The sequence below is a fragment of the Manduca sexta genome, chromosome 14 (assembly GCF_014839805.1).
Source record: "Manduca sexta isolate Smith_Timp_Sample1 chromosome 14, JHU_Msex_v1.0, whole genome shotgun sequence".
Taxonomy (NCBI): domain Eukaryota; kingdom Metazoa; phylum Arthropoda; class Insecta; order Lepidoptera; family Sphingidae; genus Manduca; species Manduca sexta.
In genome coordinates, this window is record NC_051128.1 from 12,471,952 (window position 1) to 12,493,474 (window position 21,523).

At 35.7% G+C, this 21,523-nt stretch overlaps 3 protein-coding genes across 3 annotated transcripts in view; 1 reads left to right on the plus strand and 2 right to left on the minus strand.

Annotated features, from left to right (window-relative positions):
* LOC115445251 (GATOR complex protein NPRL2) overlaps positions 1-6,711 on the minus strand; it is a 55,465-nt gene extending 48,754 nt beyond the window's left edge. Inside the window, exons 1-3 of the mRNA XM_037438701.1 lie at positions 6,296-6,711; positions 4,157-4,313; positions 3,387-3,513 (exon numbers count right to left, since the gene is read on the minus strand). Coding sequence (XP_037294598.1) covers positions 3,387-3,513; positions 4,157-4,313; positions 6,296-6,495 — 484 coding nt within the window. The 5' untranslated portion in view covers positions 6,496-6,711. The remainder of the gene's footprint in view (positions 1-3,386; positions 3,514-4,156; positions 4,314-6,295) is intronic.
* A 699-nt stretch (positions 6,712-7,410) lies between these two features.
* Positions 7,411-10,311, plus strand: LOC115445260 (phosphopantothenoylcysteine decarboxylase). Its single transcript, XM_030171475.2, has 3 exons — positions 7,411-7,620; positions 8,127-8,330; positions 8,814-10,311. The coding sequence occupies exons 1-3, from the start codon at positions 7,507-7,509 to the stop codon at positions 9,078-9,080; spliced, it is 585 nt and encodes a 194-aa protein (XP_030027335.1). The 5' UTR covers positions 7,411-7,506; the 3' UTR covers positions 9,081-10,311.
* Positions 10,312-13,194: 2,883 nt separating this feature from the next.
* Positions 13,195-21,523, minus strand: part of LOC115445259 (formin-like protein) — a 101,133-nt gene continuing 92,804 nt past the window's right edge. The window contains 3 exon segments of the mRNA XM_037438390.1: positions 13,195-15,561; positions 19,670-19,771; positions 20,062-20,163. Coding sequence (XP_037294287.1) covers positions 15,349-15,561; positions 19,670-19,771; positions 20,062-20,163 — 417 coding nt within the window. The 3' untranslated portion in view covers positions 13,195-15,348.

Sequence of the window (21,523 nt, forward strand, 5' to 3'; positions counted from 1 at the left end):
TATTTTAACAGTGCGTAACAAGCACGTAACACAACGCATCATGTTTAGGACTATAGAAATTTGGCTTACAGAATACCATTTCACACACATTTCTTGAAGATAACATGACACGGCCGCGTTACGCGTTTACACTATCATACAGAATAAGGGCCCAGGATAGGAAGTCATCTCCAGTCTTTCCCACAAACATCGAATTTACAATTCTATTGACATTTAGAAGTTCATAAACAACGCTAACCAGACAAACCAAAGACTTTTACATCAACATCATCATCAACCTATATCTTTGTCCACTGCTGGACATAGACCTCCTCCAATACGCGCCATTTCACCCTATCTTCGGTCTTTACATCCAGTTCTTACCAACGACCTTTCGCAAATCGTCACTCCACCTAGCTGGAGGGCGTCCTACACTACGTCTGCCGAGCCGTGGTCTCCACTCAAGAACTCGTTTACCCCAGACTTTTACGAAAACCTCTAATTTCTCACACCAACAGCAGCATTCGCATAGTAACAGCGCGCCGCTGACATTTCTCGCGGCGCTATGTACTGGCTTGTATGTAATTTTCTATTTCACGATACCGGTTCTGCGTAGGCGCGTCTGATGGTTCGAGCATCAGGTTAGTTTGAGTCTAGAAACCAATACTTAAAAAATGAAAATGTGTTCATATTGGTACGGTTCAGATGTGGTATTTGTTAGGGTGTATTAGTGTGTGTAGGTGCGCTCGAGGCGAATAGGCGCGGTGTACCGACACTTAACGCGGGAATTTTTATCTTTACCGATCGTAAAAGTATAATTATTGTTCAATATTCCGTTTTGTGCAAATAATTTTAGGGCAAGCCAGGCTTTTGGGCGTCTATGGAAGAAACGCCACTGAGCTGGACCCCTGGGGTCCACAAGGATTTGACGGGGGTCCACGTAAGCATGACCAAATAATGGAGGTCCACAATTCGTAAGCGGGGATTCACGAAAATTTATTTGGTTTTATAGTTAAGTACTAAAATGTTGGCTTAACTTCACCTAGAGAAAAAAGGTTTGGGAATCTCTGGTTTAGAGGCTTTATAATATTTTAAAGTTTAAATAGATCTAATGTAATGCTAGTTTGATAATCACATGAATAAAACGTTTATTTGTAAATCTTTTGTTTGTAAACTTTCCCGAGATACGTAACCGATAAATAACCACGATATGGTTTAATTTCGTGAAAAATTATCCAAATCCGTGCAGTAGTTTATATTGATTTCTTATTAATATTAAAGACTTGCTTTTTCTTGGGGCAGCGCACGCGTGAAATATTTATTTCCCAGATAAAAGTAGCCTATGTCCTTCCCAGGGTCTTAAACTATCTCTATACTAAATTTCATTGAAATCTCTTCGGCGATTTTGAGTTTAGCACGTTCAGTAGACAGACGCGGCGGGAACTTGTTTTGTAATATGTAAGGCTAGCTCACGACTTCGCCCGAGTGAAACAGTTTCCCTGGATAGAAAGTAGAATATGTCCTCGATAAATGGACTAAACTATATTAAAGGAATTTTTCAATTAGAACCAGTAGTTCTTGAGATTAATGCGATCAAACAAACTCTTCAACTTTACTTTTGATTTATTTAGCGAACAAAATAACACTTAAAAACTTAATTAAATTACTGAGAATATTTTACTATTTTCCACTGCCGAAGAAACCTAATAATTTACTTTTCATTCGTATACTTATAGAAATAGGATACCAACCAAATGATGAAAAAACATATTTTTATTATGATTTCTCCGAAAACCTTTCAGAGGTGCTCTGTACTTACATGAAAGAAAATTATTCGTAGAAATAAACCCTCATTATTTCAGCTTCGTAATATTATTCTTACAAAACAAATAATAGAAAAGCCGTAACAATGAAATCAAAAAAAATATGTAATTAAGTAAAGATCAAAAAGGTACGAAAAAATATTTACGTAAAAAATCTATTGTTCATTTTGCGTTAAATAATGAAAGTGAAATTATTTACGCGATAAAACTATTGTTTATTTTGCGTTAAGTATTCAAAGAATGTTATTTGGCCTTGGTGTTCGCTTATCAATAACGCGACCTTGGTTATATTGGCTTTGATTGGGAAATATGTTTTTTGGTTTAGTGGCAGCATATATAACATGACTGGGAGGGCCTGGGCTCAATTCCGAGGTAAGGCAGGATTTTGTCACTTTTCTCTCACAATTTGCCCAGGATGGAATTCTCTCTAATTAAGTCTTAATTGCTAATTGTTTATGAGGGAAGTCGAGGTACAGCCATTGTGGACATGACCTATTAGTATAATAGACTAAACAAACAGCGTGTATTGCTTGAAATCCAGTTGGCCTTTTCAACTTGGTTTATATTTGCCTAGACACTGAACGCGATTATGGAAAATATGACAAAAACTAGCATACTAGTTCATAGTTATACTTTTAAAAATAACACGACCCATCAAATTGTTTACGAGATAGCCGGGATGACTAAAATTATTTCAACTCGATAAGAAAAAAACAAGGATCTTAAATTGATAAAACGATTTTGTTTACTGATGCAAAAATATCATAAGTTTATTTTTTTCATCCTAATAAACGGAACGAAGCTATACACATAGCGAGCGACTTGGACGGAAAGAGAAAAATATATTTACTTATAAAGAAAACTACCCTCGTACATACTATACAATGAAGACTATTTCAGACTAGATTTTGCATACGGCTCCAACTGTGTTAACATAAATTTGAATTTAAACAATACTTTGTAATTCAAAGTCTTGTTTCTACTGTTTATAGGCGGTCGTCTTGCTTACAATCAGGCGAACGGCAAGCTCGTCTCGTCAAATAAAGCAATAAAAAAAACGAATAAAAAATCATTACCGCCAACTAATTTCTTTGCTTGCCACCTCTTTGAAATTGTTTCTAACCTAAACCAGAAAACTAGAAAGGTTTCTACGTCTCTATAGGACCCTTAACAACACAGACCGACTCTCTTGACCGGTTCTTACAAGTAAACAACACATTCTATATTTGACGCACTCAAATATTAAAATGAATTTAATTAACACCAATACGACAACGAAAACAACATTAAATATATATTATGGACAAGTTTTATAATATGGAGTAGGCAAGCTATAATATACTGATATCCTTATTCGCCGATTTGAATCTTGATCTCTCCGTAACGGGTCAACGCACTGGCGTCAGAATGCTGGCATTTAATGTAAACAGGATTTAAGTGCCATTTAATAACATTGAATGTCATGTAAAAGGCGTCTTTGAAATACGGTTTTTAAATGTAAACATTAAAAAAACGTTGTAAAACTAGTAGCACTGCACACCTGTACCTATTCCGGTGGAATGTATAGGAATATTTTAAACTCACCGGTGAGCGTGCACATCCTGCGGCTGTTGATGTCCTGCATCACCTGCCGCATCAGCCCGCCGAGCGCCTTCGCGTCGCCCGACGTCGACTGTTTCGAAAGCCACTCGCTCTCCAGCTCCATGGAGAGCTACCAGCGAGAATTTATGTTACTTTACTTTTTAATATCATGAGCTTAAATTATCGGGTTATTAATGACTGACGTAGTGATCTATGACTGGCTTTTCTAGTTGTAAACGTTCTTCTAGTTACGCTAAATTCGTTCTGGCTGAAAATTTACTGCCTCGGTGGCATTATTAATTAAAAAAATAGCATATATACATAAAATATGCGCGTTAAAAACGTGCAAATCATGATATGGAAAAAATATGAAGTATTTTACATTGATGTTTTGCTTTGTCACGGTACATTGAGTAACCATCTTCCCAATGTAGCATACATTTAATTCAAGAACTCTTTGTCCACAAATAAGTTTTCATTCCAAACCTTTTTCATAGTTCCGAATGAGCTATTTGGAGTGCAATGAATGAGTGAATGAATCTCTGCTAACAAATTTTCTATCTCTCAATCTAAGCTGAGATCAGCCGAGTACGCAAGAGATATTATAGTGCCCAAAAGTACGCAATATACGGGTGCACTCTCTGTTCCTTCACTCTCATAGTCCGGTGAGACGGCAATTCATGACCGGAGAGAGACCAGGCGCAGGCCCAACGGCTTTACATGCTTCCCAAGGCACGGGGATATCACACCGGCAATTATCGAGTAATTCTTACCAAATACTCAGTGAGCTTCTTGACGAGCGGCTCCAGGTGGACAGTCCTGGCCCACGCGTCGCACACGAAGCACAGATTAAAGTAATACGCATTGCGAGCGTACTTCTTGTTGTCTATGCGCACAGGGAAGCCCAGGATCTTGGAGCCGAGGAGAGTCCTGTGAAGTGAATTTGAGTTGATAAACCTTCAAATATAGCGTTATTACTAGCAGCCATTTTTTATTGTATAATTTAGATAACCAAATTTTTTCCAGAAAAATATAAAGCGAGACTCTTACTCCGGAACAACATTTTTACGCATGGGAAACCCTGGGAAATCATTAATAAAAAATTTATGAATAATAATAAATAATCATATACAGCTATTCTAAGTGCTCTGCTGAACATAGGCATCTGAAATATGATAAATATAGACTAAAATTATTATGGTCATTATATTATGATTATTTGATCTAGTAAGTTTCGCACTTCTGCTTAATGTGGGTACCGTACATTTCCCAAGTATAAAATAATCCTTTTCGGGAACCAGGATCAATCAAGATAAGTCCAGATTTTAATAGTACAAAGTCAGAAATAATTTCTAAAGAAAAATTAGTACCTATTTTCTTAATTTGTCATTAACATCTCGCTACTTGTTATCTTAATGCAAGTTAATTAAAGATATAATTAATTCAACATTAATAAAAATCAAGCTCCTTTTCATTAGATAACATTTAACACAAAATACTCCACTATCTTGAACTAACAACACTTTGTTGATCATTAACTTGGCCTTCACAGTTCACATTTAAATTCGATAATGATCTTGATAAATATATTTATTAGACATATGCTATAATGGAACTGGTAACAAAGTAAACAAAATGGAATATATTTTTATATTTGTATAAAAATTAGCTTTTGCTACTGGCTTCGCCCACATGAAAACGTTTTTTTAGGGTTAAAGTCTAGCTATATATTTTCCCTATTATTTAAAAGCGGCGATGGCCTAGTTGGTTGTGAAACAGACCAACGAGACAAATGTCCACAGGTTCAAATCCCAAGGGCACACAGCTCTGACTTTTAAAAAAAAATATGTGTGTATTCTTTGTGAATTATCACTTGCTTTAACGGTGAAGGAAAACATTGTGAGGAAACCTGTACACTTGAGAAATTCTCTATAGGAATTTTCAAGGTTGTGTGAAGTCTACCAATCCGCACTAGGCCAGAGTGTTGGACTAAGGCCTAATCCTTCTCAGTAGTAGAGGAGAGCTGTGCCCATCAGTCGGACAGTATATAATACAGGGTTGATATTATTATTATATATTTTCCCACAATAAAAAGTAGATTATGTCTTTAAGGTTTCAAACTATCTCCAAACCAAAATTCGTTAAAATCTGTTTGGTACTTTTTGAGGATTTTATTTTATAATATATAACTATGTTTTGTTTACACTTTCTACAATTTGTACTGAAAAATATTCTCAGTGGTTCGTTTTAATGCTGAATAGCCATTGTTATTACTTAGTTTATTTTTTGCTGATTGTAAAACAATATAATGCATCATTAAGCGTAAATTTGATACTTTTATTCATAAAGGCATTAACAAAAAATTTAAATCTTTAACAGAAAACAATTTCTAACACACTTTCATAGTTTATTAATAACAGAGAAAAAATATAGTTGAGATTTATTAAATTCATTATGAATGTATATAATTACTTAAAAAAAAAAAACAAAAAGCCTTACCAGATTAAATCTAACTATTTTATAAATGGCAGTAAACTAACACAGAACACAAATCTTTTACATTTAGTAGTAATTATATCATTAACATAATATGCTAATAGACTGATTTACATATAATCATTCAAACATTGTTCATACAAATTATTATAATAAATATATTTTAAAGTGTATACTAATTGAGATAAATCTTGTAATAAGTGTATAAACAATACTAATGTGAATAAATAATACTTTTTACCATAGCTAATAAATTTTTTTTCTGATTTAATTTTTACCGCGAAAATAAATAGGTACGAAATAACTTTAGAGGTATATCAAATTGCAATTGGAATGCGATAATTGTTTACCAAGTCATTTATCTTAATTGTTATGCGCCACATTAAAGTTATCGACAAGGAAATAAATCAACTTACACAGTCAACGTGCATCGCTGCAGTTGCACTTTCGGTATAATGTAATGGCTCACTGTATCAAATATTTCTTTGGATATATAGTTTTCTGGCACTTGGCACGTTATTTTCGGTCCGGCAGTCGGATGGAATTCACACAGAAATATACAACGAATAGGCCCTTCCTGTCCGCATCCCTCGTAATATTTAACGTGCCCATCCATTGTTATCAATAGGAGAAACTACCACTTAACACACCCACATTTAATTTTTATTCGTATAAAACAGTCCGCACTGTTATGAATATTATGTTATCAACAAATTTTACACATCAAACACTATTTTCGTAATGTAGCTAAAGTTATAAAGCACAATACGACACTCTTCCCCCAACCGAACAATAAACTCGACTGACGAGAGTCGAGTTGATTTACGAGGAAATTGACTTTTGGCATTTTCAACTATTTTAGAGGTGGATGATACATATCGATGCTCGTACAAGATTAGAATTTTTATGACAAGTTCTATAAACAAATAATGAGTCATCTTAAAACTAATACGACTCAAATAAAAGGACCGGCAACTTAGCTTAAATTCAATTTTTATTGTTTCAATTGGGAAACTAGTAAATCTGATGGTACATACAGTGATTTTCATACTATATTCCAAAAGAATAATAGATTTTTTAAAGGAAAGAAATAGAGTTTTAGGAAAGGGAGGGGATAGTTTAAAATTTAATCTCTGGACCGGATAACTTACGAAGTAATATTTCAAAAATACAACAGAAACTACATTAAATTAGAGATCCTGAGTCTTCATTTTTGTTTGGTTCAGTTGGTTCAATTCAATCAACTCAACACTCGCCAGTATTTCACTAAACATACAATTGAATAAAACCATATCGATATTTTCCATAGCATATGTTTGGTGCATCTCTAATAATATTGACATTAGTGCTTCAAGTATTGCCTGTAAAAGATCTACGACGATCCACGTAAATTATTTTATGAAAATTCTATTCCTTAAGTATGTAGTCATCAAATAAAATAGTTCCAAACTTACAATTCTTATAATCTGCGTCTAGTAGTGCAAAAGTGGCTTGTATCAAATTTGACTGTGGGGTGCTAAATTCTTGTGCCATAAAAGTAATGCCAGAAAAAACAATGTGTCAAATTTTGACAGTTACGAATGTCAATAAAACGTAAATTTGAACGCAATTTTTTTTATTTATTTACATGGAGAAACATTATAAAGTTCTCGTAGTAGCTACTGGTAGCGTAGCTGCACTTAAACTACCACTTTTAGTTAAAAGCTTATTAACAAAGCCTGACAAAAACTTTAATTTTGAGGTTAAGTTTAATAATTAAACACTACAAAATACATGTTAAATTAACTGCTCATCCTTTTACTCATTTGTTGCTGTTCATTCAAATTTGTATGTTAGAGATCATTCTTGCTGATAGAACTGTCTTTTTTAGAACTATGTACTGTTTACAAATCTTTTTCTTTTATTACTTTGCTTGTAAGATGAATGGTTAATATTATAATAGTATTTGGGGAACTGGCCCCCCCGTGACCATGAAGGCTGCAAAGTCTTCAACGGTCGGGAGAAAACTAAAATATAAAAAACCGCGATAGAATTCGAAAATATGTTTAATTTCAATGTCTAACATTTGCGTAAATGTTAGAAATCATTATAATAGTATTTATAGTTATAAGTTCTTTTTACTTTCCATAATCTATTTTTATAATATATCAAGTCTTAGTAGCCGGTTTGGTCTTTAATAACACAACAAACACTAAAGAACACAAATAACACTAAAGAAAAAAATATAAAATAATTTATATTCTTCAGGTCCGAGTTTTAGTGACAGAACATGCTAAACACTTCTTCAAAACGTCAGACATACCATCTCAAGTTCCTGTTTATGATGACAGTACAGAATGGAATGCATGGAAAGACCGAGGAGACCCAGTGTTGCATATAGAGCTTGGCAAATGGGCCGACCTCATGGTGATAGCTCCGTTAGATGCTAACACTCTAGCTAAAATGGCACAGGTAATATAAGACTTATTTTCTTTTTTATGTATTTTGCAATTCTTATATTTATTTTGATTGACATACATATTTTTTTGTCTCAGAATTTACTATTTATGTTCTTAAATATATTCACTCTTTTGCAGGCAGTGCTAATTACGGCATAAATAAGGTTTTGACTTTCCTAAGCATTGCTATAGACTACTAATAAAATTTTCACAATTAATGCCCCTTTTTCCCTAGCCATCTACCCTAATAAAAATAATGGGTTAGCTGTATTAAATAAGAAATTACTAAAGTATTTACAAATTATGGCAAAGTTTTTAATATTGGTTTGGCATATATTTTACCAATGCTTATGAAAGTTGTTAGGTTTTTGCAAATATTAGGACAGTTTAAAAAGCTTATTGACAGTGTAATTCAGTGTAAAATACATTGTTGACAAATACAAAAGATTTTTTGTGCATAAATTACAAATATTTAATATAATTTCATTTTATCCAGGGAATTTGTGACAACCTAGTAACATGCACAACCAGAGCATGGGATATGAAGAAACCATTGATCTTCTGTCCCGCAATGAACACTCGGATGTGGGAGCATCCCATCACAGCCAAACAGGTGCAAACCTTGAAGGAATGGGGCCATATTGAGATGCCTCCTATCAGCAAACAGTTGATATGTGGTGACACTGGTGTGGGAGCGATGGCCGAAGTTGATGATATTGTTAAAAGAATACTAAGTATATTGTCCAGTACAGTGACTACATAGGTTGATCTAAATACTAGTTTTGCCCGCGGCTTCGCCCGCGTAAAAGAGTTTTCTGGAATAGAAACTAGCTCCAAACCAAATTTCATAAAAATATGTTCAGTAGATTTTGAGAAAATTAATAACGTACAGACAGAGAGAAAAAGGAAGTTTGTTTTATAATATGTATAAATAGAACTATAAAATGAAAGAGTGGTAGATACAAGCTGTAGGTTGGTCACTCTGAAAAATATTTGCATAAAATCACTGTTATCACTCAAAACAATTGCCAAAACATTGCCTCTGTATTATGCACTAAATTTTGGGAAAATGAATTGTTAATGCCAATGTTTACCATTTACATTTAGGGCCCTATTGATGTTTAAATTAAACCAATAATAAAATTAATTGGATTGCGACAATGAAAAGACGGTTGACAGAATATTGAGGGAAACTGCAGGCCTGGGTAATTAATGTTGGAGCTATTTGTCACAAGATAGGGGAAAAACATTTATGATATTTCCTGTTGTGATCTTAGTCTGATGCTAGTAGCAGAATGAAAATGAAGCCAAAGTAGTATAGCTCAGCTCGCATTGTGGTGATTTCTTGTAAAACTTGTGTGCAGACTGCAAACTTTGTAAAGTGATCTGTAACTTTTTGAGTTATGGAAACAGCGCTCAATATAATTTAGCTTGGTTTTCAGCCTGCAAACTGCATCAATGATGACTAAGGAATATTTCAAAAATTTACAGAAGAAAAACAATTGTAATATTATTTGTTATCATAGTCTGATGGCAATTTATAGATTCAACTTTCGCATTAGAGAACACTGAGTGAGTGTTAAAAGTATTGCCTTTATAGGTATTAATGGAATTTCGAAATTAAACTATTAATGTTATACTGATCCAGAATCTGGCACATACATAAATATTGTTTAACCCCAGAAAAAAACCCAGGTTAACCTATTTCATAGGAATGTAACACATAATACTATAATAATACTACTATAATACTACTGTCAGTGGCCTTAAGTGTACCGAAAGTAAACAAAGCTCCCAAGTTTCAGTTTCTCAAGTAAGATCCAAAAAAGGTCCCCTGAGGCACCAAGCCAGGCCCCATACGGTTGCTCAGTCCGTCCCCACCTAAGGCCGTCACTGGCTGTCATTTGCAAAAAAACCTTACACTTTATTTATATTTACTATGTTACGATATTATATTGTTAATATGTTGAAATAAAAGATGGAACTCATTTAAATATTGTTTATTGCATCACTGAATACTGTAGATCTAACGCTAGCGTACATGCAATGCAAAACTATTAAAATCAAAGGAGAATGCCCATTTTAGTATGAGAGTTGGGCTACGCTTGCGTCTGTACAAAACCTTCACATAATTATAGGGAATATATCCTAATTTTTATACAAATGGAAAACAATTAGATATTCGATGGGAGTTTGGAGTAATCAGAATTTTTATAGCCCGGTTATTTTGAGGTTAAGTATGGACTGCAATAATGTAAGGTACAAAGTACCTACGTGCCTGATTAAGTTCAATATTGCAGTACCTACTTGTTATTGCTATAAGCGATTAGTGGACGGTCTTTTCACCTAGCTTTAATTGCCCCCATAAGAAACTGATAGGTACTAACATATTTGATAAGACGAAACTCCAATAAAACTTCTAACATAGTATGGCGGAATATTATTTTTTTCACGGAGCATACATATTTTACCTGACCTTTTGTGTATATGTTTTTCTGACTTACGACTTATTCTATTACATGGATTAGCTAATCTTTATTTCCACCTACCATTCTCTTACTCCAATATGGCGTCAACACATATTGTAGAATAGATTCAGCTTAGTTTTTATGACCGGCCATATGCCTGACGCCAACCCTATTTGGAGGATTCCGATCCCAAGCAACTCATCAGGAACTCACTTCACATCCTGATTAGGCTAATAGTTAATTATCATAGGGAAAGAAAAATAAAACCAGAAATACGAAATCCGATGCATATTTTTATATAGATGTATATTTTTAATAGAAGTATATATTCTTGGCATCCTAAATTAAAAACAAGAATTTGATGTAGCTGCAGCACATTTATGTATACTCCTGAAGGGAGTGAATGACTTCTTGCAGCGCTGGTCGGGTCATGTCATGTTGTTGTCTGTGATCCTCTCTATTAGCTGATTTCCAGCAGGCAGCATAAACTCATTCCAGTCTTGAAACCTAAAATATAATGTAGAAGTTGAGTAAACATGTTCAGATTATTATTATTGTTAAACTGTTTTCTTTAACTTTGGCAAAATATTTCCCACATTGTGGGTATGTTAATAATAATCTACATAACTTACAAACTGGACAGCTCGTCCAAGAAATATACTTGTGGTTGCTGTGGCGCCGCAAAGGTGCAGTCAATACACCGCTGGGATATGCCGTCTCGATTAACTGTCCTGGGTCTAGGCTTTAGACGACATTGTGTTTCTTACTAAAGCCTTCCGTCTCAAAGTTCCAAACTCACACTATACACGTTGTTTTTTAACAGAGGATTTTTCGACTCAACATTAAAATACATAAGAAAAACACTCCGATGTTGAGTAAGATAAAATATATTAAAATATTTTAATGATTTAATATTCAAACAAACCTGAAGTGTCAAAATGTCATTAATTTCAGTTGCCAGTGTAATAAAAATCTGTACCCATATATTCATTAATTAAAAATGAAGTCCAGACATGTTTTAGCTAACCATTGTATTTCTGTCAATGCACATACAAGTCGCTATTTGTTTGTTTTTGGAACAATTAATATTTTCTCTTTTTACTAGCTATTTGGAATTTGGTCATAATTATTAAGTAAAATATATTATTTGGTAACAATATATTTGAGATGAATAATATATTTAATACATATATTATTGATTCAAGTACGGGCATATTTATTGTACCTAATATATACTTTTTTATTCCATTTAAAAAGGGAATTTCTTATGAATTGGTATCAATTCGCCATAATGGCAGTAAATTATCTGGTGTTTCATTTGCAACAATTAAACAACTTTTTTTTCATATCTTTTAAACCCCCATTCGCTTATGACTGAAATAACTACAAATGAAGTAATAATTAAAATGATGCTTTTTCGTGGATATTTGGTTAAGACGCATGACTGACGCAAAGATAGCCTGGTTTTGGGCATTGTCCTTTAACTTTTGTGTTCATATAAATCACATAACTATACACAATAAAACATTATCATAAACTTTTACCAAAATAATTACATTGACTTCCTTCAAACACAAACACACTTACGGAGTTATGAAATCAGGGTAATATTGCTTTTTTTTTAAGCTGACACCATGTTTGTTGTTGATAAGGGTCCGTTTAAACAAACACACCAGACTATCGGGTTAGCGCTTTAGGCGCTCGCAACCCTTGACAATTAGGCGACCATGCTGAGGGCAACCCACTAACGGGTTACGGAAAGAAAGGGATAGTTCAGATATTGGAAAGTCACTCATACATTAGGGGCGGGAATGTATGACGGGTATGCTTATATTGATGTTTTTGTGAAATAGAAGGCAAGGAAAAAAATGTGTCGACTCTTACTTAGTTGAAAATCATATAAAAACATATATGTTATACACATGCTCCCTTGCTTTGGCAGTGTAGAGATAATATTTATTTTGTTCATATTATTTAAAAACTAAATATATTGATGGAGACAATAGCATTGTTAGTTAGTATATCGATTAATAATAATAATAATATCAGCCCTGTATTATATACTTGCCCACTGCTGAGCACGGGCCTCCTCTACTACTGAGAGTATATTGATTATTTTTATGATATTCATAAAAACTGCAACTAGTTCTGAAATTGTATATGGAAAACAATTGTTCACAGTGTTTTTTTAGTATTACATGGAAAGGTTTGATAGTACTTAAACCGTTAAGTTTTTTGTGTTTAAAAAGAAGTCAATATATAACCTGTGAAACATAAGTCGACAATGTATCGATATTTTACAAGCGCCCCTCTCCCCCTGTCCCACCTATCTCCCAACACAAGTTGTACAAACACTACGTTATAACCCTGTAGTAATAATTTAAAACAATTATGAAATTAATTAAAAGGATTTTCCAAATCATTTTAATTATAAATAATCCATTTAATAAAAATTATAATTAATAATCTAGTGTGCGTATGAGCACCATTTTATACAAAGCCGTGTACACATTTTATAATAACATAAATTAAATATATTTTATAAAATATGCATGATATTAATTCTATTGTAAAAGTAGAAATCAAGAAGTTTTAAAAAGTAAAAAAAAAAAACACGAATAATATCAAATCGAGACCACAAGTTTCGGTCACAATCCTTTTGATGTAAGTTGGAATATTGGAAGATAAATCAGTTTTCAAGTCCATAAAATACAATTAAAATAATCTATTTTTCAATGTATACACGACCGAATAACCAAGCAATGGTATATATTAAATTACATTTCTATTAAATTAAACTTAAAAAAAAGTAACGTCTTGCGTAGTAACTATTATGTTAAACGTACCAATTTTTCACATGGTATCATTCGTCGCTCGCTCAATACAAAGCCAAGCTACTAGATGACGTATGAAGGCGTAAAAACCTATATTTACAGTATATTCTTGTTTAAAATTGGTACGATAACATGTACGTATTCAAAATTAAATTATTTACAATAGAATAAAACATTCGAGTCTCAGATCATTTTACGACTGGTATAAAATGACAATGCAGCGTGACAATTACGTATGTCAAATAAATATTGCTTCCATATTTATGACTTAGTATTTGGTTATTACTGCATTCTCAGATTAATGGCAGCCAAAATTCTATAGAACAAGCTCATTATTACAGACTTAGCCTCGCTGTGTTGCCATTTTATACGCCGTTTAGTATCATAACAAAATTGCCAGTTCAAAAAACTAAACACCAACGCACTAACAGATAAAGATTAAAAATAAATGCTTATTTATTGTGCAATACGACAATCTAAATGGAATCCAACGTAATGGCGCCGTGTGATACTGTTTTGTCGACAAGCCAAAATATTCGGAGACAGTACCTAACCAACTATATATAAATAGAATTAATATAAATGCAATATTTCACAATGTGCCCCTTGAAAACGACATACACATAAAACAGTCCTGTGTTTACAAATGTGCTTGTATTTTCAGATACACCATTATTAATTCAAAAGTGCTTTGTAACTGTGAAGCCAAACTGACATCTTAAAACACCATGTATAATATATAACTATATTTTTTAGTGACAATCATGATTTTATACGTCGTTTTCAAGAGTTTTTGACCGAGTCATTTCTATCACAAATACATGGTACAAAACACTACTTATAAATGCATATCAATTGTTTATTGTATTATATTTATATTATATGATAATATATATTAAGGACACTGTTACATTTAGTACTTATATGTTAATAAATATTCCAAAAAAATCCCAATATTTGTGGTAAAAATCTGTGCGTCTAAAAGGCCGTTCAAATCTAGCGGGACTAACACCCGCAGCTATTGCCGTCTCTTTCTATCTCATTTATAAGTTAGAAAAGGAAAGATATAGCTCGCCACGAGTGTAAAACAATAGTACTAAAAGCTAAGCTTCCTGTATACAAATTAAAAATCGTGTAAAAATTGTCCGTAGCAAAATACTGAGTTCGGTGTTTGCGCGTGGCATGGAATGAATTGTGGGCGTATCAAATTTAACATTTTCTACCAATATTGCACTCTGTTAGGGGTCACAATTTTTTGCTAATTTTCAAATAATTTCAACTGGCATCACAGCCTGTAAACGTCAATACTTTTTGAAAGTACTGTAAGTGCAATATAGGCGTGGACTTATAAAAAATGCATTAGGCACATCGTTCAAACGACGGTTTCGTTTTGCTTGTCGAACATGGCCCGCGTGTACTTGGTGATGGCCTCATACGTGGACTTGATGAGTTCGCACCTCTCCTCGACCTCTGCGTCGCACGGCGCCACCCTGTACGTCGACTTCGCCCTGCGAGCGTTGCCATGTTGACAATCCGCGTTCACGGGAAAATCAACCACATTGTCCTCTATATTGTATATAGCTATAGACTGTTTCTTGTGCACCATTTCTAAATCTTTGCGTTTCTTCTTGCGCACGGCGTGTATCAACGTGTCGCCGCAGCGCGCGTTGATGGTGTTGACGGCGTTCTGTACGCGCGAGTCCAGTGCGAGACTGGAGTGGAGCTCGGATCATACGTCCAGCTCCTCGAGCCCCTTGGAGAGGCGGTGCGAGTTGATGCGGCGGCGGTGCGAGCGGCGCACGGCGTCAGCGCGGCGGTAGGGCTCGCTGCGGAGCCCGTGCAGGATGTCCTCGAGCGCTCCGTTGTACACCTCGTCCTGGTGAAGCAGTTTCTTTTCGCCGACGGCTTGCGATTTCGTTTTTAGTTCGTTGATTACAGCCTCCTGTTGGCAGAGACGAGTTGTTAATTTATATTTTTATTGTCTGGATTATATTTGTTCTGCATGGGTGGGGTTTGTGCTCTGATTGTGAATTTATACTTGGGTATGTGAAAACGTTAAAGAATATTTGTTTCTATTTTAATCGATACTTTTAAAATTTACACTTATCGTAAGAAGTTCAAGATGTCTTTAATAATAATATACAGCAAAATAAAGTGCAAAATATACATGAAACCAAGACCACACAAAATTATTTAGTTTACAAAGCTTTTATGAGTAACGTTCCAAAGCTGATTAGGACAAAAACGCAAGCAGGGAAAGAACCTTTTTTATCGATATAGTATAAATATTTTTATCGATTTTTATTCAAAATAATCGTATTTCTCAAAGTCGTTGCGACTTGAAACTATTGATTCAAAAATCTATAATTATTTTTGCAAATATAAAAGTTATATTATTAAAATTTGCGCTAATATGCCAACAAAATCAAAGTTTAGATAACAAGTGTTCTGCTGTAACAATTGACATAAATTAATTTAAAAAAATATTTATGTATATTCAGTGAACCAATGTTTAAATCTGATGAAATGCACATTTTTTCCGCGTGCTAACGCTAACTTGCCACCGAGATGCGCGTCGAGAATAAATCAATTTCCAGACCATTGGCACCAGATGGCGATACATTTATTCACCCTAAATTGCAAAATGAAAAAAATATTTAAAACTACGCGAACGATACTACAAAACTTTAAGAAAAAAAACATAGCGTGCATTTAACTGAAAGCGCAGTAACATAGCTGAAAGAAATAGCCATTGCGACACATAATTAATGATATATAGACATTCCCTGTAACAATTCCATGCACGTGCAGCGTTGAAACAAAACACACACATTAAAAATAATATTGGAAATAAACCTTTTAGACTTGAATGTAAATCACTTGGAATTTGAACCCAGAAATTATTTAAAATTAAAAAGTATATATAACCTTTTTAACAAACTTACAACTTTTAAGAACCCCATTATAATAATAGCTTTAATTTGTTAAATGACTAATTATCACTTCTTTCAGTAATTTACATTTAACTCTGTATATACAGGTACTAATTCCGAGGTGTATGCCTGTTGTGTGTAGGATGCAGCTGAAATTAAAATATCATTAAATTATAAGAACAGCCTTATATTTTTAGTTTACCCTTTTTATATTACTATCTAGACTTGGGTACCTAATACAACCTAATTTATAAACTGTATCGATAAAAAAATCGATTGAAAGTCTAAATCACTATCATTAAAAAGGCTATCTAACAATCGTTTTTAATTCCCTAGTAGCTAGTAGCTTCCAGAAATAATCTACGACTATTATACGCCTATACGGTCTCTCCAAAACTTCAGGGGCCTATTTATGCTGATAAAAAGGTATTATACAACATAATTGAAACAACTTAAAATTATAATCAGATGATCGCCGATAGTTGAATTAAAGAAACCAATTAACAAAAAAGAGATGCTCGGAAACTAATATTCATCCCGAAATCAACGACGTCTTTGTAACTTCAAATTATGAATAATTTGTAACTACTGGACATAATAAGACTTAACACCTCATGTCTCAGGATGACGAGCGCATTGGGATACCAAACAATACTTTGTAATTCCATATGTTGAATGGTTTTTCTACTGTTTATGGGCGGTTGTATCGCTTACCATAAGGCGAACGGCAAGCACGTCTCCTTATTTAAAGCAATAAAAAAAAGGTCCTGAATTTTATGTCATAAAATATTTTGATCAATTTTTTGAGCTGGCAACCCTCGATACAAACGTCAAAAGTCATAAATTCGTATGTAGATGTCGCTAGGTGTAGAATGTGCACCGCATGCTTTCAGTGACGGGAAGGGGGATCGCAACGCGGAATCTGGAGGGGGTACTATAATGGAGACCCCAAAACATGCCCCCGGTACATAATTGTAGTTCGATCTATCTCGTATTATACCATTAGTCACATTTTTTATATGTCCGTTCAACTGAAGGCGCCCTGTTAAATATAAATAAATAGGCATTGATAGAATATATGAATAAATAACGCAATGAGCGAGTCGTTATGATAGTACATAACCCATAAACACTGTATTTGTTTTTATAACAGTACATTATCTCGAATAATGTTATTGTTATATTAAAATAAATAACATAAAAATATGATAAAAATGGTAGAATGTTCAAATACTATAATAGTAAAATAAATTATGGAAAAAAAAATTAACACATACCATTATATTACGATCATTAAGATAACAATGTGCGAAACGAGCAAAAGGTATAAATTACATAAATATTTCATATCTGATACATAATTATGATTGATAAATAATTTTGAATATCACCACATAAATATTAGTTAGTACAAAATCCTAGAACCACATTAGTTACACATAAAATAATCTACAACAGAGCGCCCTCAGTCGGAACATAGATACCGCAAAATGTCCCATTCAAACGCAAATCAGTGTTAGTATATAAAAAAAAACACACGCACACTCAGTGAATAGGCCCCTTTTTTGTAAGAATTTTCAACGACTTACTCCTAGTCGTGTTAGGCCGAAACATGGCTAGGCAGACCTAGGCCGGGTCTAGGCTTTGCCTCAACTGAGACAAGTGTTGCTGCAAGAGCCCTGCGCTCAGCGTCGCGTAGTTAAACCTCTGTGAGAAAGTTTTATTTTTACCATCACCTTGGCTACCGGATATTTTCTACTAAAATGTACTATGAGGGTAATGTGGCAACACTGGAAGAATTTGGAATTATAATACTAGGACTTTGTTATATTTGGATTCGATGCGAAAATTTTTACAAAATCTAGATATTTTTTTTTCAATGCTATTTTTGTTGCATATTACCCCTTTTAACTTATGTATTTTTCAAGTATTCTCAATGGCTATTTTAAAAAGAAGAGAGACAGTGTTGCCACATTAATTTGTGAAAGTTCAACCACCACCATGTTATATGAATGTGTTCACACGAGTGTCCGTCACCTCGATATTTATAATGCAATGTGTGCTTTACATTTCACTCAGAAAACTATAAACAGTTGTGCAATAAAAAAAACACCCTTAACACTGTGCCTTATTAAGTAAACACAGGAATGTCTATAAAAACATATTTATTTGATTGTATATAAAAAAGCTTTAATTTATTAAAAAAATATCGATATACATCCTCACCAATACCATTCGAGTGAAGTATAAAGCTGATGAAATTTCGGTGTATAATTTATAAAAAAAATAAAATCAAAACTTACATCTGATGCAAACGATACATCGAACCAGGAAAAAAACAACATTAGTGAAAAAAAAAACAATAAGTACGGTTGTCAGAACAGAGTTGACGGCTGTGTACCGTTAACGAAATAATATGCAGCAAAACAACTACGAACACTGTACGATGTCATTCACCGAAGCGTTATGGAGCAATTACAAGCGTAAACTAATTTATATACAGACTGCCTTATTCAATAAATAAGGCTACATTTATATATATATATATATATATATATATATTTTTCGGTAAATATTTGATTTAAAAAAATAAAAAAAAAATATTTGAAATATATTTCAAACTTATAGGTTTCATTCGTTTGAATAAGGCAGTAGTGCAATGTCCACTTTTGATTTTTTGAGTATGGCAACACCTAATGTAAATAATATAGTGATAAAATATGTGATCATAAAAGTGAGAATGGTGATACAATATTATGGATATAAATATCTACAAAACATACATTATGGGCATTGATAATGTAAGCTCATACAATATATTGCAATTATTACTATATAAATAGTTTTTGTCATAAACAAAGTAACGTGTGTTTCAATGTAAAAAGGCATACTAACTGTACAAAAAATAAATATAGATTGAAATGGCAGAGCTGTATATCGTCCATTATAATTCTAATTATCGACCTTTATCAAATCACAAAAATATCGATAAAGAATTATCGACATCAAATATTTTATCAAACCAAAAATGGACACAAAAACAGTTTATATAAACATATCGATGTGAATATTTAGCATGATATATCGATAACTATGTAAAAAGCTAGCGAATCTCACCTGTTGTTTCTTCTGCACGAGTTTCGCTTTGTTCGGGTCGGCGATGTCTGCATGCGCGGCCGCCTCCAGCCGCCGCCGCTGTTCGTTCTCCGCGTCCGCTTGCTATCGTAATACAGGGTGTTAAGATCGAATATTGTACGGCAATATTTTGTTTAAGGAAGGCAAATTATAAAGGAGTAAAGAGTAATCTAAGACAAAGGAGAGTGGATTGTAAAATATCGATGTTATAACGTTGATAATTTTAGGAAAATATTTAGATAAAAACTCCTCAAATAATTAATTTATGGGTCAAAATATCGACAATATTTGCCTAGTTTCTTTTTGGAAAATATTAATCTATTTTTTTTATTTCTTTGAAGTGATGTTGCTAATTACGTATGAGTATAGATTACCTTGAACGCCCTCGTGAACCGGACGAGCAGCGAGAAGAAAGCGTTAGCGTCGCAACCACGCGGCGCCTCGCCGAAGTACTCCACGCACGCCGCGAACGAATCCTGCGGGATGCATACATTATATATTAGGTTTTGCTCGCAATTATGCCCCCGTGAATAGTGTTTCCAGGTCTTCTTTTGGGTGTTTTTCGCGGCAATATGTACGATGTATCCACGAGTTGGTGGATGATGATAATGATGATGAAGGCGGACAGAAGACCTGAGAAAGGTCGCAGTGTGCAGCCTGCTTTTAATAGATCAGCCTGGATATCTTGTGGTCATCAATAGCGGTCTCATTGATGATGTTGAAGTGGATCAGCCTGGGCGCTGGTGGTACCTGCGCGTGCTTGGTCTCGTGGCGCAGGCGGCGCAGCTTGTCGTGCGCGTTGGCGAGGAAGTCGCGCAGCACGGTGTGGTGCGCGCGCGCCTCGCTCTCGCGGCGCACGGCGTCCATGCCGCGCTCCAGCTCCGCCACGTCGGCGCACACGTCCTCCAGCGACTCTGCACGATACGTTACCTGCGCGTGCTTGGTCTCGTGGCGCAGGCGGCGCAGCTTGTCGTGCGCGTTGGCGAGGAAGTCGCGCAGCACGGTGTGGTGCGCGCGCGCCTCGCTCTCGCGGCGCACGGCGTCCATGCCGCGCTCCAGCTCCGCCACGTCGGCGCACACGTCCTCCAGCGACTCTGCACGATACGTTACCTGCGCGTGCTTGGTCTCGTGGCGCAGGCGGCGCAGCTTGTCGTGCGCGTTGGCGAGGAAGTCGCGCAGCACGGTGTAGTGCGCGCGCGCCTCGCTCTCGCGGCGCACGGCGTCCATGCCGCGCTCCAGCTCCGCCACGTCGGCGCACACGTCCTCCAGCGACTCTGCACGATACGTTACCTGCGCGTGCTTGGTCTCGTGGCGCAGGCGGCGCAGCTTGTCGTGCGCGTTGGCGAGGAAGTCGCGCAGCACGGTGTGGTGCGCGCGCGCCTCGCTCTCGCGGCGCACGGCGTCCATGCCGCGCTCCAGCTCCGCCACGTCGGCGCACACGTCCTCCAGCGACTCTGCACGATACGTTACCTGCGCGTGCTTGGTCTCGTGGCGCAGGCGGCGCAGCTTGTCGTGCGCGTTGGCGAGGAAGTCGCGCAGCACGGTGTGGTGCGCGCGCGCCTCGCTCTCGCGGCGCACGGCGTCCATGCCGCGCTCCAGCTCCGCCACGTCGGCGCACACGTCCTCCAGCGACTCTGCACGATACGTTACCTGCGCGTGCTTGGTCTCGTGGCGCAGGCGGCGCAGCTTGTCGTGCGCGTTGGCGAGGAAGTCGCGCAGCACGGTGTGGTGCGCGCGCGCCTCGCTCTCGCGGCGCACGGCGTCCATGCCGCGCTCCAGCTCCGCCACGTCGGCGCACACGTCCTCCAGCGACTCTGCACGATACGTTACCTGCGC

Bases quoted from the DNA above. Each gene is read 5' to 3' on its own strand.
- LOC115445260 (XM_030171475.2), top strand. From the start codon at position 7,507: ATGGAGAAACATTATAAAGTTCTCGTAGTAGCTACTGGTAGCGTAGCT. The intron at 7,621-8,126 runs GTTAAGTTTAAT...TATATTCTTCAG, and splicing joins ACAAAAACTTTAATTTTGAG to GTCCGAGTTTTAGTGACAGA. The intron at 8,331-8,813 runs GTAATATAAGAC...CATTTTATCCAG, and splicing joins CTCTAGCTAAAATGGCACAG to GGAATTTGTGACAACCTAGT.